This window comes from Elephas maximus, chromosome 19, assembly GCF_024166365.1.
Source record: "Elephas maximus indicus isolate mEleMax1 chromosome 19, mEleMax1 primary haplotype, whole genome shotgun sequence".
In the NCBI taxonomy this organism is placed as follows: Eukaryota; Metazoa; Chordata; class Mammalia; order Proboscidea; family Elephantidae; genus Elephas; species Elephas maximus.
The window spans coordinates 1503314-1522244 of NC_064837.1; the positions used below are offsets into that span (position 1 = coordinate 1503314).

At 39.5% G+C, this 18931-nt stretch overlaps 1 protein-coding gene across 9 annotated transcripts in view; it reads right to left on the reverse strand.

The window, feature by feature from the left end:
- The window catches only part of NCOR1 (nuclear receptor corepressor 1), a 240883-nt gene that overhangs the window by 37077 nt on the left and 184875 nt on the right, over positions 1-18931 (reverse strand). For all 9 annotated transcript variants that reach the window (XM_049859791.1, XM_049859790.1, XM_049859789.1 and 6 more), the window contains 10 exons: positions 17705-17865; positions 12388-12508; positions 12189-12290; positions 11762-11862; positions 6848-7016; positions 4955-5095; positions 3339-3422; positions 2685-2941; positions 2009-2369; positions 5-232 (listed from right to left, as the gene is read on the reverse strand). In XM_049859791.1, the coding sequence (XP_049715748.1) occupies positions 5-232; positions 2009-2369; positions 2685-2941; positions 3339-3422; positions 4955-5095; positions 6848-7016; positions 11762-11862; positions 12189-12290; positions 12388-12508; positions 17705-17865 (1725 nt within the window). The remainder of the gene's footprint in view (positions 1-4; positions 233-2008; positions 2370-2684; positions 2942-3338; positions 3423-4954; positions 5096-6847; positions 7017-11761; positions 11863-12188; positions 12291-12387; positions 12509-17704; positions 17866-18931) is intronic.

An 18931-nucleotide genomic window follows, 5' to 3' on the forward strand; every position in this document is an offset into this window, starting at 1 on the left:
TTACCAGGATCCAGAGCCCTGTGAAACGGCATTGCTGGGTCCAAGTGTGTGGGAAGATGGCTCCGATAGACCTCTCCTGCCCCGTTGCCCCTGTGATGGGGATCGAAAGGGCTGTGGCTTACTACAGGATCCACCCCAGGAACTGGAGACTTGGCTGCTAGGCTTTCCCTCTGGGTAGGGGTAAGTGTAGATTTTCTTTCATGACTGGTAGACTTGCTGGAAGAAATTGTAACTGGAAAAAAGAGCCAATACCACAAATTCTTAAGCAAACTTGCTAAATATGATAATATTTATCCATTTCTCAACCACTTAGGCACAGACTACAATCATATAGTATTTTGATCTTTCCTCTCCCCTAAACATTTAACATTCAATGTTGGTTTGAAACATGCAAACGCGAAACGTTCTTCTGGTGAAGAACTACTAGAAGCTTTTGAGATTTGGAGAACTGTCACCTTTTAGATTATAGCACCAGCATTTTACTCTTAAAAACGAAGTTCAACACTTCTCTTTAAATCCCATTATAAATGATTTTTGTTTCTGCATCACTTTGGCATTCTAAATTTTTTAAGTCTCACATGTAACAAATCTCAATTTCCTCTTTGCTTCCGTTACCCTCTTCAGTTGCCCTGCTGCCCACTAATCACTAAGTTACACTAGTATCTCCTTTGCTCTGTGTTTTTGTCTGCATTTCCACAATGGTTTTCTCATCACCTTGCCAACGCCAATATTCTCCCTACTCGAGCCCCTGATTTTCTAAACAGTGTTACTGAGAATAGTTAAGCTGTCCTACTGATGCCTATCATATCCAAACACTTATTGGCCATCACTTTCGTTATTAATATTTTAAATTGTAATAAAACACACATACTGTAAAATTTACCGTTTTAAAGCATACGATTCTGTGACATTACATACATTCATAATGTTATATAACCATCACCATGAGCTAGTTATTAATATTTTGATAATATCAACTTTGTCACAATCAAACAGATCTGCCCGTTAGGACATCTCCTGCCAAGTCCCACCTGGCTCAAATGTGGAGTGTGCTTTGAAAACTCTGCAGTGTGGTTCTTCTCCTTCAAAACCTAGAGCCAAAGGTTCTAGATTCATCACCCTACCCATAACACCAAGTACTTTGTTTTTCTCTTCCCTCTGTTCTATTCCTCTCCCATCCCCTAAAAAACTCTTCACCTTTATAACCTATGCCATGTCCAGCCCAGGACCTTCCATATGATAAGCCCTCAATAAATATGTATTGCAATAAAATTAAAAATAATAAGTGGATACATCTTTTGTATTATTTTGGGGACTACCTGATAAAATCAATGCCTCATACCTCACTGATGTAACTGCCAGCAGCATGAACCCCGAAGCGTGGGGTTATGATGATAACAACAACAGTAACAGTAAAAACAATAATATAGTTCACGTGTCTTTAGTCCTTGCTACATATTAGCCCTATCCTAAGTTCTTTAAATGTATTGCCTCATTTTATTTCACAACAATTAAGTAGGTACTATGAGTTGACAGAGACTCAATGGCAATGGGCTTGGTTTGGTTTTAATATTATCTTACCATTTTACAGATGAGGAAACTAAGGCACAAAAAAGTTACATAACTTATTCAAGTCCATGAGTATGTGCAAGCCTAAATAACTCAAGTCTAAGTAGCTTCAGAATCTAAACTTTAACTACCATACCACACTGCCACTGAAGAAACCCCCATCAAAACTCGCTTCCAGAAAACCTGGCACGACTACCTATAAACCACCACTCTCATTCTGGAGCATTTCTGGACTCCATCATACTTCACACTTGCCTTATGTATGTGGTATTTTACCTAAAAGTGTGCCTGCTCTTAGTCTGGTAACCTTCTATAGCCCGAGCATAAAGCACAGCCTGCAGATATTATAATTTAAAACTAACAATTTGATCTTCACTACTTGCTACAGGTGAAAAAACGCAATAAAAATGATGAGACACAGGCAATAAAAGGAACATACCATCAGAGGTTCTACTCATCATGGGTGAGCCTCTGGACATGGTGCTTGGATAGCTCACAGGTGTCCTCCGGGCACTGGTGTCCTCATAAATCCCTGGGCTCAGCTGTGCTTTGGGAGCTTCGTGAAGTGTTGACCTAAGAACGGAAGGGCCGGAGCTTACCACCGACGTGTGCCGGGAACGCACGGGCTCGCCTGCCTTCACGTCCTCGTATTTTCCCCGTTCTATCACTTTTATGTTCTCCGGTACACTTTCCAGTGGAGGCATTCCACGGGCTAGTTTACTAGGTCCTGTGATTAAGGATTTGACATTGTGTTTGATGGCGGATTGACCTGAGTTGCTGTCATACTTTATCGGTGTACCCTAAAGGGAAAGAAACAAACATCGCAGGTTGCCTGAGTCATCCAGATGCTTTCCCATCGCAGGTCTATGCTTGGCTCATGGTGGTCACACTGTGCTGTAATAGTCTAAACTGTCTGTGTGGCTGCTCAGTCAGAAACCCACTGACCCTGCGTTGCGTACTTGACCACATTTTATACTGCACACCACAGACACAAGAAAAACTGAGGGTCTGGCATCATAAGAAAGATTTATAATTAAATCATATTTAAAAAAATGCTACATAAATATCACAGGCTAAAGTGGAATTGCTGAAAATAGGGAACACAAACTAGTTACCTGGGAGATGGAACCCTCAATTATCGGCCTTGTGCTTTGGACCACTTCTGGAGTCTTTCGGCTTTCCTGAGTTAGAATATCTTGCCGTGGAATCTCATGAATGGAACGCCCCATTTCTTTGATGGTAGTAATGCCATCGTATGGTTTTCCTTTGGTAATGGCGCCTTCAAACGCTCGTATGGGAGGACTCTCCCTCTTAATCTGCTTGGGATATTTAAGGCCATCTTCAAAGCTTTCAGCTGTTGCTCGTGGTGTGCCTTCAAAAAGAATTCAAGAAAGATATATTTATTTAAAATAATGCCTAGCCACCTTTCAGTTCCTAATCAATTTTGTTTTCAGTAGATCCTCAAATAGTATTCATCAGTCATTATCTCTTTAAAGTGGTTCAAGATATAATAACATCACTCGTCACAACCACAGAATGGTTCTCACTTAAAGAAAACGTCTATATATTAAAATATTAGGCAACCCTCATCTTCAAATAAAGTATGTAGCTAAGAAACAGAAAAATTATAATCACATTAATAGTTAATATTTTAAAAGTGAAAATATCTCGAAAAGCAGGCTCCAGGCATTGCAAATTAATGTCCACCTGTGATGACTCTGCCAGTAAGATGGTCATGAATAAAAAGCCAAAATGAGCAGAAAGGTTACCCTGCATGATGGAACCAGACAGCACAGTCCTATCTTTGAGGTCAGGATGAGGGCTCCCCCGGGGCAACGCTCGGCATATCAGCCCTTTTGAAATGAGAAAGCAATTCAAGTATTAAACATCATGTCTGTGTCAGCTCTAAATCCTTAATGCTGTCTTTAGGGTATATATATATATATATATATATATATATATATATATATATATATTTCATCGGATTTATTTCCTTCAAAATTTTTTCTTTTCTATCTTATTTTTTGGTGAAAATACACATGGCAAAAGATACACCATTTCTACAATTCTACTGTACAATTTAGTGACTTGATAACATTCACATAGATAATTCTTTAAAAGAACACAATGTTCAAGGCAGACATACTTTACTAATTAAACTAAACTGTTGTTTGATTCAAAGAGGACTTCAGGGGATAGTTTTGGTTTAGGGTCTAAGATTTAAAGATTATCCCAGGTCCAGCTCCAGTGGCAATGAGGGAAGCATCCTATTTCCTCCTCTGATTTCTAACTCTCCTTCTTCTACAGTATATATTTTTTATGTGAGTTCTATGGAGAAAGGCACGTCACTTTCAATTTGCAAAATATTCAGAAGAATATCATGGAAAAAAAGTTGGAGATACCCAACATGACATTACACAGAGAAAATGGCTATGAAGGTATCTATTTTAGGTCAGAAAGAAAAATACTTTCAACACTAAATCTAAAACCCCAATGTTTCCTTATTAAGGAGAAAGAAGTTAAAGAAGGATCTGAGATCATTGCTTAGATCTGAAATATATTGTTGAGAAACAGAAAACATGAAATATTGGTAGTACAAAAATAGGGAAAACACATTACATAGAACATGTAAATCAAGAGTTACAAATACCCTCTTCAAGGTTTTACATTACACAGTCTGTAAATCTGAACCAAGGGCTGGAAATAAGGACAGGCATTTACTCGGAAGAGGAAGTTTTTTTTCTTTTTTTTAAATACAGAGAAAATCCAGCTCATAGAAAATTACATAGGAGTTGAAACTTCAGAAGTCCTTATTCTGCTTTTAGTATTTCATCCGGATTCAAATTAAGCAGTCATGACAGGTTAGGATTTAAAGAAAATGAGTCATTAACAACTCCAAAAAAAAAAAAAAATACAGCTATTATTTTTTTTGAATGCATATTACCTGATCAGCACCAGGTTAGACACCTGAGGAGCTCTGTCTCTTTTTTTCAAAGAAGGTACAATCCCTTAATTTACAGAAGAAGAAAGAGGCACAAAGAAATTCACCAAGAAAGGGTGAAGCTGGGATTCCAATACATGCCTTTGCTCTTTCCATTACACCATTTACCTGCCTCACAATAGGCATAACCTACAAGCTGTATGAGCTTTCCAATATGAGCATTCCAGTAGTTACCCAGTAGTTACCAGTTATCTTTTATCTTTAATTCCTACCACTGTTATGCACCACTTGATTTATATTTAAGCATAAATTTATATTAACATAAATATAAATTTATATATGTGTCATATTTAAATTTCAGATAGAAATGCCAGAAAGGTTGAATTCAACAATGCTAACTTACAAAATTAAAACTATCTGAGTAATGTTCTAGAAACACTTTACCCTCTAAAGGTGCTGACACAGGAGACTCCCTCATCGACATCCCTTGTTTTGTATTTCCTTCCACAGATTCATAGCTTCGCTTTAAACTGATTTCATGAGCTGTTCTTGGACTCCGAGTCCCTTCTCTGGCATTCTTAATATCTGCAGAATACAGAAACAAGAATTGCTCAGACAGAGCCCATGTCCAACACTGAAGAGTAAGTAAGTTATATTAATTTCACAGTCTATTTTAAAAGCACAACATACAGACTTGTCTTAATCTACAATGTACATCTATGTACAGGATATTCATAAAAAATGTTTTCATACATTCTCATATATTTATTAGGTACCTACTATGTAGCAGGCAGATGCTAGGCCTTGCAGATAAAAGTAACAAATCAGAAGTCCCATCCCTCACGGAATTTATCGAATCTCCACAGCACCTAACAACAAGGGATGAGTGCGCAAAGAAAAACCTGAAGACATAAGCCGGGAGCAGATCACGCAGGGGTGTGTAAGCCACTGTAAGGGGCTTGCAGTTATCCCAAGGGCAATGGAAAGTCAAACAGGAAAGTGGTATGATATCCACCTTTAAATACAGGTAAGACAGAAAGTGAAAAGACGGTTGGGGAGACAATGAGTTACCCACATGAAAGACAATGGTGGCAGCAGGGGCTACAAAGAAATGGGTGGGTTCCAGAGACTTTAGGAAATAGAAATGACTTTAGTGACTGGCTGGATGTGGAAACAGGGAGGAATCAAAGGTGACATCCAGATTTCATTAATATTTTCATTCAGAAACAAAATGTAAATCACTAATTTTTTGGCTTGCCTGAATCAAAGCCTAGATTGCTATATTGGTTTTATATATAAAATTCTATTCAAATTATGCCAGAAATGTTAAAACAAAAAGGGCAGAAGGAAATAAAAATACCAAACATTTTGTATCAGGTACTCTGTATTCACACACTTTATTTTTTTATATTAAAGGGGAAAGCTTAGACATAGGTAATGACTAGTCTAAGGTCACAAAGACAACCCAACGTGACCCACTGCCATCAACTCAATTCTGACTCATGGCGACCCTATAGGACAGAGCAGAACTGCCCATAGGACTTCTAAGGCTGTAATCTTTATGGAAGGAGACTGCCACATCTTTCTCTTGCAAAGTGGCTAGTGGGTTTGAACAGCCAACCCTTCTATTAGCAGCTGACCATTTTAACCACTGTGCTACCAGGACTCCTTGTCACTGTCAGTTGCAAATGAGAACTCAAACCTAGTCAATTCTTATAAAAAATGGTACTGGGAAAATGTAACTCAAGAATACATCTAAAAAAATGCTTACGTTATTAACATAAAAACACAGATGTTAAAATAGTTTTATTAAAGGAAATTTTAAATCTAATATTTTTCCAAGATAATGAGATTTTTATATCTACTCCCTAATTTTTAACTTATAAAGTATGAAAACCTTTAAAAGAAAAGCAATTCTATTACAGTTCAACAAATACTCTCTTCCTAGGCTAAACCACCTGACGAGTTGACACTATGGGACACTTAAAGTGGGCTCTACACTGTGTTAATTTTTACTAACAATCTCAGTTAATGTCTACAGAAGTTTCAGGAGCTAGGTACTATTACTAACCCCATTTTACATATAAAATTCTATTCAATAAATGCCAGAAATGTTAAAACAGGAAGGGGAGAAGAAAATAAGAAAACTACCATTCATTTTGCATCAGGTCCTGTGTGTAAAAAAAAAAAAATTTTTTTTGTGTGGGTGTGTGTGTGTACCTGACTTTAAATAGGGGACACGTGGGCTCGGGGAAGGTAAACTGACTTCCCTGAAGCAAGTAATGTGGGAGAATCGGAACCTGCGTCTTTTATAGAATATACACATGCAGTACTTACTATCGTAGGATAAGATGTGTCCACTTTTGCCTTCATAAATAACATGGCCTTTGGATGCAGCTTCCTCTCTGCCTTTCTCAGGACTGTTCTCTTCAATAGGCATTCTAGAAATGGATCCCTTCACCAAAGCCTCAGTTGGTATGCCAGCCTGGGACAGAGCTGGGGTGCCCTGTCATTAAATCAAACACAAGCACCAGAAGAGTTACTCAAGTTTAGTGAAAATTCAAGGTGCCAGAGAATTTAACTTAACACATAAAGAGCCGACAGATCAATCGATACCTTAAACGAAGAAAGCCCAAGCACAAGAGGGGAAATCAGACTTTTTTAACAACAAAGAAATCCTATACCTTTGTCCTTGAACTCTGCCACACAGAACTTGTTAAAATGACTGTAGATATGTTAGTTATACCAGTTTTGTTTTCCATCCTGAAGGGAAACCACTATTAAGGCACTCAGAAAAGAAGTTTGTCTTCAGGCCTAAAATCATGCACATATAATAAAGGTTTCACAAAGTTCCTAACAAAAACAAGCCTTGATAAATTAAGTTTTACGTTTAGAGTACTACAACTCTCTCTCATATTGTGATGAGAGGGAAAAAGAACCTTCAGTTCTTGAACTGTCTGCTGTGTTAGGCCTTTGGTCATCAACAAGAGGAAGGAAGGGAAGCTAAGGAAGCTTTTGTTCTGATACTGATTCAGCTTCTGTCACCATCTGAGTTTCACCATCACCAGTTCTCTTCTGGGTTGCGAATGACTGTGGTTGTTTTCACCCTTCTAAGCAGTGAGCCCTTTCTAGAGAAATTATTCGCAGAACAGTTTGTAAACGTTGCTGAAAGCAATACATTTACTTGACCAGTCCAGTCATTAAACTAGCTCAATGGTAAACATCTGGAAATCCCTAACACCCACTTTGAAAGTGCTCATGTGGTACGGACAGATGGATCTGAAGATAAGCAGACAAAGCCCAGGCTCATCTCACCCAGTTCATACTGTCTTCCATGCACAGGGGACTAAGAAGAAACAATAATACATGAAGGCACAATTATTTTCCTTCAGTGTATACTAAAGCGTTAGCTTTTTAGATGAAAACTGAGTTCAATGGAAAGTAAACTTTGGCCAAACGTCGAAATAGAGATACGAAGAGTTAGTATTTAACTTTCTAGATTAGTACATGCCATAAAAACCAAAACCAAACCCACTGCCGTCCAGTCGATTCTGACTCATAGCGACCCTACAGGACAGAGTAGAACTGCCCCATAGAGCTTCCAAAGAGCACCTGGCGGATTTGAACTGCCGACCTTTTGGTTAGCAACAGTAGCACTTTACCACTACCCCACCAGGGTGTCCAGTATATGCCACATCCTCTGTAAATCCACATCTGGGGGAAAAATCACCTGAGAACCTTCTTAAAATTGAGTCTAATTCTCAATAAATTTCAAGTGGGAGCTGAAATTTTCATATTATTCTAACAAGCTTCTCTGGTCAGCAAGGTCCTAGCAAAAAGGTTCTCAAACAAGCATGAGGCCAAATCACCTGGAGGGCCTGCAAAAATGCAGATTGCTTGGCCCCATCCCTAGGGGCTCTGGTTTAGTAGGTCTGGGGTGGGATAAGAAAATTTACATTTTTTAGCATCTTCTCAGGTGATTGTAGTGTTGTTGATATAGGAACCACACCTGGAGAACGCTGTCATAGGGACTAGGAAGGAGACAATATGAACGGACCAGAAAACCTGTGACAGACACAGCCTGCAAAGCATATGATTCTGTTTACAATGACTTCCCTAAATAGACTTTTACTTTTTCCCTAAATAGTAAATAGACTTTTTCTATTACTACATTGATAGAAGGTGAGGATTGTTTTACATTTCAAACTGAAACTAACATCTAACTGAGGAAAAGAAAGACACTTCATTGATGAAAATTGGTCATTTACCTAGTTATATGGTCCTGTTATAACAGAAATAACCACAAGCAGATGGCTTTAACAAAGACAAATTTATTCTCTCAGTCTAGGAGGCTAGAAGTCTGAATTCAGCATGCCAGCTCCTGGGGAAGGGTTTCTCTCTCTGTTGGTTCTGGGAGAAGGTCCTTGTCATCAATCGCCCCTTGAGCTATGTGCTTCTCGGCACAGGGATCCCATGTCCAAAGGACGTGCTCTTTTCCCAGAGCTTCTTTCTTGGTGGTATGAGGTTCTTCTCCTCTCTGCTCGATTCGCTCTTTTATATCTCAAAAGAGACTGACTCAACATACAACCTAATCCTAGATTGATTGAGTCCTGCCTCATTAACATTATAGAGATACGGTTTACAACACATAGGAAAATCACATAAGATCACAAAATGGGAGGCAATCACATAATACTGGGAATCATGGCTAGCCAAGTTGATACATATTTTGGGGGGACACAATCCAATCCATGACATTCTACCCTTTGGCCCCCCGAAATTCATGTCCTTGCCACATGTAAAACACATTCACCCTATCGTATCATCCCAAAAATCTTATATCAGCTCCAAGTCCAAATTCCCTCCTGGGGAAAAATTCCTCTTTATCTGTGAAATCTAGAATACAAGTTATCTGCTTCCAAAGTACAATGGTGGAACAGGCACAAGGTAGACATTTCCATTATAAATGGGAGAAACTGAAGGAAAAGAAGGAATAAAAGACACGAAGCAAGTCAGCAGAACACATTACATTAGCATTCAAGGCTTGAAAATAATTCTTTGTTCTCTAAGATCATTTAGGCAATGGCCCTTGCCCTCTAGACTCTGGATATTGGCCACACTCTCCGAATTCTGGATGGAGGTAGGTGTAGGGCCCTCTTCCCTGGGCTTCAGTTCTACCTTCCAGGCCCACTGGACAGCAATGCTGCTCCCTTGCATTTGGTTGGCCCCATTCTGCCAGTCCATCTGAGTGGCGACTCCACCTCTTCAGCCCTGTTCTTCTGCCCCTTGAGCATGGCAGCCCTGTCCCCTCAGATTTGGGCAGTGGATCTGGCCCCATACTGCTATCACTTGTGAAAGACACTCCTACACTCCAGAACCTAATTGGTAAAGATCTCACTCTTTGAAACCTAGGAGGCCGTGGCCCCACCCTTTGAAACCCCACAGGTCCTGGCCCTGCCCTTTGAAAGTGAGGCAGCTGTGCTTCCTGTGTTCCCTGTCCCTTCAGCTTCTGCTTCTTGGTTCCTTGGCCTTTTGGCTCATCGGGACTGCTCGGGCAAGTGTTCCGAAGCTCTTCAGCTCTACCAATAAGCACCTGGAGACACCCCACTCCACCAGTAAACCTCGACCTAAAGGCACTCAGCTCTCGCTCTGTGGGTCACCCAAGCTTAGCTCCACCAGTAAGCACCCACCCGGAAGAATCCAGCTCCACCAGGAAGCCTCCTGCGCAAAGGCTCTGAGCTCTCTCACTCCATGGGTTGGCCCCCATGCCGTCTTGCACTGGTCTCCTGGTTCTGCCACCGCCATTTCTCTGCTGCTGCTTCCCACTGTCTGTGCCGTTTCCAATGTTACAGCACTCCTCACTTCCTTCTGAGTCCTCACCAGAATTGTCTTTGATGTCCATAAGTCTACCAACAGTCTCTTCAAGGCAATCTAGACTGCTACTATTAAAAAAGAAACCCACTGCCATTGAGTCGATTCCGACTCATAGTGACCCCATAGGACAGAGTAGAACTGCCCCATAGAGTTTCCAAGGAGCGCCTGGTGGATGTGAACTGCCGACCTTTTGGTTAGCAGCCACAACACTTAACCATTAACAGGGTTTTTCCCTGTTACTATTAGGCACTTGAAAACTCTTTCAGCTTCTACCCGCTACTCAGTTCTAAAACCGCTTCCACATTGTAGGTATCTATTAGAGCAGCGCCTCCACTCTCCTGGTACCAAATTCGTAGTTATCTAGTGCTGCTACAACAGACATACCACAAGTAGGTGGCTTTAACAAAGAGAAATTTATTCTCTCAGTCTAGGGGGCTGGAAGTCTGAATTTGGGGTGCCAGCTCCTGGGGAAGGCTCTCTCTCTGTGTTGGTTCTGGGAGAAGGTCCTTGTCATCTATCTTCCCTTGAGCCATGAGCTTCTCAGTGCAGGGATCCTAGGTCCGAACGATGCACTCTTCTCCCAGAGCTTCTTTCTTGATGGTATGAGGTCCCACTCTTCTCCGCTTGATTCTCTCTTTTATATCTCAAAAGAGACTGACTCAATATACAATCTAATCCTGTAGATTGACTGAGTCCTGCCTCATTGACATAACTGCCTCTAATCCTGCCTCATTAATATCATAAAATAGAGGTAGGATTTACAATATATAGGAAAATCACATCAGATGACAAAATGGTGGACAACCACACAATACTGGGAATCACCGTCTAGCCAAGTTGACACTATTTCCGGGAGATACAATTCATGACATTTACTTAGTCCCAAGTTGGAAGAAGACAGTTGGTTTTTGTGCTTTTGTCAATTCTACCTGTATTGCCTAGTTTAGCATTACAGTCTAGCAAGGCAGCTTATATACTGAGATTATATACCTTCCTCTTCAAAAGGCACAAAGCAAGCAAATAATTCATAATGGTCTTCTTCTCAATTTCTATTTAAACCGAAGATGTGGTAAAACCTTTGTCAGGAACACAGTGAGAGCTGGATCAATTAAAACTCGTTTCTCTTGCCAATTTGCAAATAAGCAACCTTTTCAAACGAACCACAGTTTAAACAATACACTTTGTGGTCAAAACGATCACATTAATGTCTTTCTGTCACTAGTTAGAGGATCTGGGGTTTACTGTTACTGAGAACCAGTCCCATAACTCAGAATTAGTGACAAAACTGTATTGCTAGAGCAGCCAAAGCCTTACAGACTTTACCACTAGTTTTCTCATGAGTTTGTGTTCAGTATATGAGCAATGACCATCACTAACCTGAGTGATGGAGCCCCGCAGGGAGGGGATACCTTCCACTGATATTTTGCTGGTCGGGGTACCTCGAGTTATACTTCCCTCTTGGATGGCTCCAGTGGTACCTGAATAAAAACAAATTCATTAGCAAATTACACCCTCCACCCTGGCCAAAAAAAACCTACTTGGGAGAGAAGTGAGAAGGAAATAGCAGCACAAAAAGAATTTTTGTTTTATTGAAATGTACTTCTAAAATAATATTGCAATTATTAAAAAATGACTACTGAAATACAGAATTTCAAAGTTTTAGAAGTGTTTTATATGTAAAGAAAACCTAAATTTAGAATTTAAAGATTGTGACTTGAAAATCTACCATTAAAACATACAAAAGACTTACTTCAACAAGTTTCAAAATGGAAGTTTTATATTTCTGTCAAACAGCATATCTTACCTCTGACCACACCTTCATGCTGGGCCCTGACCAGTAGACCCTCTGGTTGTGAGTTTTGGCTTCGGGGAGAAAATTCTTCTTGCTTGATGTAGGGCACAGTAGCTGTGAACCAAAGAAAGGAAAACAGGATGATGTCAAGCACTGAATTAACGACTGTGATGCTACAAATGTAGAAACATAGCCATACTGAATCACTGACCTGATTTGGCAGGTTCCTGTTGCCGTGGTAGCCCAAGAGATATAGACCCCACTGAGGGCTTAGCTGTTTCTTGAGTGTAGGAAGCCTGGTTGTGAGAGGTCAAATATGTGCCAGGTGTTCCCTAAAAGTAATTTTAAAAGACTAAATAAACATTGTCTTTTCACAAGTTCTTTTATAAAGTTGCTTTTGTTCACAAATATTTATTTTTTAAAGCAGGTTACACCTCACCCTACCCGCTCAAAAATTAATTAATAGGTATTTGCAAAATAAGAAAATCCTTGTCATGGATTGCTTAAATTAAAAAAAAAAAATTTTAAAGGGAAGCAGACAATGTCTTCTGAAATTATCACAGATTACCCTATATAAATTACACATATAAAGTGCACTTGAAATGTAAACTACCATTACGAACAACATCATTCCTCTTAAAAATGCTATGGCAGTTGATTAGTAGTTACCAGGGGCTGGCGGGAGAAGAGAGTGGGAGTTACTGCTGAGGGCTGCTGAGTTTCTGTTTCGGGCAATATACAACCTTTGCAAATGGATGGTAGAAATGGTAGTACAACATGGTGAATGTAATTAAAATGACTGAATTATACACCTAAAAATGGCAAACTTTTTGTTATATGTTATTATACAAAAAAAAAAAAGTTATGGCAGAGTAACGTCAGTGAAAATGGCAGAGTAAGAACTTCCAAAAACTTTCCCTCATAAAATCAAAAAGAAAACTGGTAATAAGAATCAACTTTTTCAGAACTCTAGAAATTAACCAAAGGCTTGCAGCAATCTGGGAATGTTTATTCAAGAAAAATGGCTAAATCTAGGTAATAACAGTGAGCTTTGCCCCGTTCTAATTCTGACCTCCATTCTAGCTTGGCTGTAGCCCTAAAACTCTACAGCCCCAGTCATGGTTAAAACCAGCAATATGGCAGCCAACAGAGGGGGTAGAACAGGGTTAAAAAAAATAAACCCACTGCCTTCAAGTCAATTATGACTCATGGTGACCCTACAGGACAGAGGAGAACTGCCCCATAGGTTTTCCAAGGAGTGGCAGGTGGATTTGAATTGCCGACCCTTTTGGTTAGTATGCCAACTCTTAACCACTATGCCACCCGGGCTCCAGAACAGTGTTAGAGCTCTTCAAAAGCTGCATTCCCAGATAAAAGTCACTATTTGACTTGTCTGGCGGTTCCCTGGGACAGAGTATTTACAAGGCTGTTTATTTACCTGACCTGACTTGGAGCCTGAAAAATACAAAAAGCCTCTTTTGGGATGAGGATGAAGGGAGGGCACATTTGTTGAAAGCAATTAGCCGTAAATGATTTTCTCTTGGCTTAAAAGGAAACACTGGGGAAGAGAGGTCTATAGGGGCTTAAAGCCCCCACATATATCCGGGAATCTAGAAAGCCACATGAATATGCAGGATTACGCACATGATCAGGAAATACCTAGAAAGGCCTAAAGCTTTCACCTCTGGCTGACCTTGGGGTTCTGTGCAAGCAGAAAGCTAAAGGTAAGACAGAACTGTCAACTGCCTGTCTGAGTGTTGAAAGCATGGCCCTGAGCAAAGGCTGGGAGCCCTATTGGTTCCACAGGTCTAAGGACATCTCCTTAACTGACCACTAAGCTAACCAAGCAGAGACTTAAGTGGTCACATACAACAAAGAATACAAACTTTACAAAATTAGTTCAGAAAATTCACTGAGCAAACAAAAACAAACAGCAACAATAACAAACTCTAGGAAGGGGAGAGAATCTGTGTTTTTTGGAGTTGCCACATTACATTATGTAAAATGTCCAATTTTCAAGAGAAAATTACAAGACATGCAAAGAAACAAGAAAGTACGACTCATACATAGGAAAAGGAAAAAAAAAAAGTGCCTAGAAACTGTCCCTGAGGAAGCCCTGACATTGAATTTACTAGACAAAGACTTTAAATTAGTCAAACATATTCAAAGAACTATAAGGAAACCCTTTCTAAAGAATTAAAGGAAAATATGAGAATGACGTCTCACCAAATAGAGACCTCATATCGATAAATTATAAAAAAGAACCAAACAGAAATCCTGCAGTTGAAAAATACAGTAAGATAAAGGGCATCTAGGAAAAGCCCTTTAGTTAATATTATGCCTAACAGTGAAATACTGAATACCTTTTTCCTATGATTGGCAATGAGAAAAAAGAAATAAAAGGCATAAAGACTGGAAAGGAAGAAGTAAAACTGTCTATATTTACAGATGACATGCATCCATCGATAATCCCTAGAAATATGCCTCCCCCCCAAAAATACTAGAAATAATAAATGAATGTCACAAGAGACAAATATATAAAAATCAATTATATTTCTATATACTAGCAAAACTGGAAAATAATTTTTAAAATAATATCATTTATAATACCATAAAAACATCAAATACCCAGAAATAAACCTAACAAGATATACAAAACCCCTACAATAAAAACTACAAAACACTGCTGAGAAAATTAAAGATGACCTAAGTAAATGGAAAAATATACATGTTCATGAATTAGAAGACTCCATAATGTTAAAGTGCCCATTCCTACCCCAAATTGACCTATAGATTCAGTGCAATCCCCAATCAAAATCTCAGCAGACATTTTTTGTAGAAATTGACAAACTAATTATAAAATTTATATGGAAAGGTAAAAGACCTAAATTAGCCAAAACGATCTTTAAAAAGCAAAATATTGGAGCACTTACAAGATCTCGATACTTAACAGAGAGCTATGGTAATCAAGGAGCCCTGGTAGCGCAGTGGTTAAGAGCACGGCTGCTAATCAAAAGGTTGGCAGTTCAAATCCAGTAGCCACTCTCTGGACAACTCTATGGGGCTGTTCTACTCTGTCTTATAGAGTCACTGTGAGTCAGAATCCACTTAACCTTACCGGGTTTGGTTTACAGAAACCAATACTGTGAAACTGACCAAAGGATGGACAAGTACCGCATTTTTACACAAATAACGCCTGCCATTTACATTTGTTTGCCAGTCACGCCCTCCCCAAACCACTCCCCCCTCCGCGCCCCCCCAAGATGCTTTTGTAAGCACGCTATGCTAATTTACATGTAAAAAAATCAGCATAGTGTCCTGATAAAAATACCTGGGGTGCGGGGGAGGGTATGGTTGGCAAAAAAAACTGTAGAAGATGTGTGATATTTGCATAAAAATAAGGTAACATCAGTGGAACTGAAAAGAGAGTTCAAAAATACATCCCAACATACACAAAGTATTTTTGACCAAGACAGTAAAGCAATCAAATGGAAGAAAGAAAGGACTCTGCAACCAATGTTCCCGGAACTGAAAATACATATGGAAAAACGAGTGTCTATTTCCCACCTCACACTGTACATAAAAACTAATCTGAGATGGATCACAGACCTAAACATAAAAGATAAAACTATATAAAACTAGAAGAAAACATCCACAATCTTGAATCAGGCAAAGATTTTCTTCAAGAGAAAGAACTAATCATATGAGGAAAAAAAACTGATATACAGACTTCATCAAAATTTAAAACTTCTGTTCATCAAAACACACTATTAAGAAAATAAAGACACAAGAGACACAGAAAATACTCATAATGCAGGCAGTCCCCAACTTAGGACAGGATTTCATTTCACCTACTCTGTTGTAAGTCAGCTGTGACATAAGTCAAATATCGCATTTCTACTTTAGTTTTCATTATTATTGCCTTTTATTATCAGTATCTTTATAAATCTGATTTTTGTCTTTGGGGGTTAGAAACATTACATATAAAAATACAGACATATTTTAATACATATATACATATTGCTAATGATAAGATGTACCAAAAAAAACCCACATGGTCATTAAGTGTGGTTCATCATAACACAATTACGTTGTAAGTTCGTGACTACCTGTACATATATCCAACACAGAATTTTCCTATATAATACAGTAAAACTCCAACAATCCAATTACAAAAGGGTCCAATAAAAACGAGTAATACTCATACAGCCATCTCACAAAGTCAGATATACAGCCAATAAGCACATGAAAAAGTGCTCAACATCTTTAGTTGCCAGGGAAGTGCAAGATAACAACGAGATATTATTATACAGCCACTAATAAAAAACCAAACCAAACCCGTTACTGTCGAGTCGATTCCAACTTATAGCAACCCTAGAGGGCAGAGCAGAACTGTCCCATAGAGTTTCCAAGGAGCGCCTGGTGGATTCAAACTGCTGACCTTTTGGTTAGCAACTGTAGCACTTACCCACTACATCACCAGGGTTTCCACACACCCACTAGTATGACTAAAATGAAAAAGTCTGACAAGAGCAAATGATGAGGGTACAGGGCAACTGGAACTCACACACTGCTGGTAGCAGTGTAAAACAGTAGAACCCCTGTGGAAAATTATAAAGTAAAACATCATATCTACCCAGCAATTCCACTTCCAGGTAATTATACAAGAAAAATGAAAACCAAGGTCCACAGAGAGCCTTGAAAAAGAATGTTCACAATGGCTTTACTCATAGCAGTCGAAAACTAGGAACAGCTCAGGTTTCTATCGATGGGAGAACGGACAATCAAACTATGAATTATTATTCAGCAGAAAAAAGGAAGAAACTACTGATTGCACAAAAACCCGGATGAATCTCTGAAGCCATTACGCTTCAGTAAAATAGGACAGACACAAGAGAGTGTATCCTGTATGGTTCCACATATACGCAGTTCCAGAAAAGGCAAAATTAATGTATGATAATAGAAAGCAGAAGAGTGGTCACTTCAGGCTATGAGGGGGCTGCTTAGGAAGGGGTATGTCTTCCTTTCCGAAGTGATGGAGGCGGTCGACACCTGACAGAGGTGTGGTCACTGCGTGCACACATTAGGCAAAACTAAACGAACTGTTAAGATGAGACCACAACTCAACTGATTTAAAAAATAATAATAATAAAGCTGGGGGAAAAAAAGTCTGAACAAGGGCTTTCCTATGAGACCAATCATCTATAATTTAGAGCCTTTATAACAGTCAACAAATATTCCAATAATTGAAAATATTTCCTTTTACTTTATACTGCACTAAACTTCAAGGCTTATCTACACCTTCAGTAAATTAAACCAGGTGGTGTGCTACAGCCACTCAGTATGGGCACACAACTTGCACAAAGTGCAGATGTGTGGCAGGGAGAACAGTTTCTGGTCATTGTTTCTACAAGCTTCATATCTGGGTAGATTATTATTTATTATGACAAATAGGGGTGAGAAGCAGGGAAAAGTTTTGCCAAAGCAATATTCAACAGGAAATCTACGGTAAAGAAAAGCCCCTTTACCTGTGAGATGGAGCCTCCCATTATAAAGGACGGTTTTTCTGAAGCCACTGTGGTTTTGGATGATGGGATGAGAGGAGGCGGCGGCCTGGTCGGCCGAGTTGTTGGAAGCCGAACCCCTTCGGGAAGATTAGTTATCACTTGATGTGCAGCAGGCTGGAGCACTTTCAAAGGAAAAACAAATCATTTAAGATAGTCACTTTCCTAGTTTACAACACTACCCGTTTCAGTCTCTCCTGAATTTTTTAATCACAAATATAAATGCAAGACGAAGCCAAGGATGAAAATTTCTATTTTAAATTCCTCATTCACTTGAATTACACATATTTACGTACACACATTTAAGTCACAAATGGTATTTGTGAGAGTGAGATACTTAATTCCCTGTCAAAGCAGAGCTTTCAAGCCAAGGCCCATTTCAGGCTACCGCTGCTTGGCGTCCGCAAACTTCCATGTCCAGTCGTGTTTTTATCCTTCTCCATCATTTCTTTGGACCTTACAATGGATGTGAGGAAAAAGGGTGCTTAGGAATAGCTGGTATCACAACGTCGTAGAATTTACAGACATAATTGAAAACTTCTTTGCATCTTACATAACTTGACAAACATTTACTGATTCTGGCTCTCAGAATGCTTGAATTTCTTGGGGTCAGGGGGTGGAATCTCTAGAGTTTTACAGAGTACACGTACTCTTAAAAGAAAAGTCAGTCCATGTCACAATAAAAATGTGTGAACACAAATTTCCCAGCGGCCCGGTGAGTCTCATGTGAATACAACCGATGATGGGATGCAGAGAAACAACGTCATTTTCAAAGAGGAAGGGCATGAGGACACATCCTGGAAGGGTGGTTCGTTCGTGAACTAGATAACCCGGTGCTGACATCTGCAGGGAGATGGCCACCAGCCACTGTGCAGAGGAATGAGATTTACCTGGCGGGACACTACAGCGGGCTGCACTCCTATCGGGCTGTGGAGCGGCTTTACTGACTTCTCTCGCAGAGGGCCTACACGGTGAGGCTGACCTTGCTGCGGTACTGTGCGTCTGTGCTTCCTGTTCTAGGGCACGTCTGACCTCAGCATAAGGCATATAGGCGACTGATTTTCCTAAGAAAGTTAAAGTTATCAAAATAAGGGAAGAACCCCAAATTAAAATAGTAAGTGTGAAAGGACCAAGCCCATACCATACAGGGGGCAGATCCATCTATATATTAATATCCAGATCTAAATATTT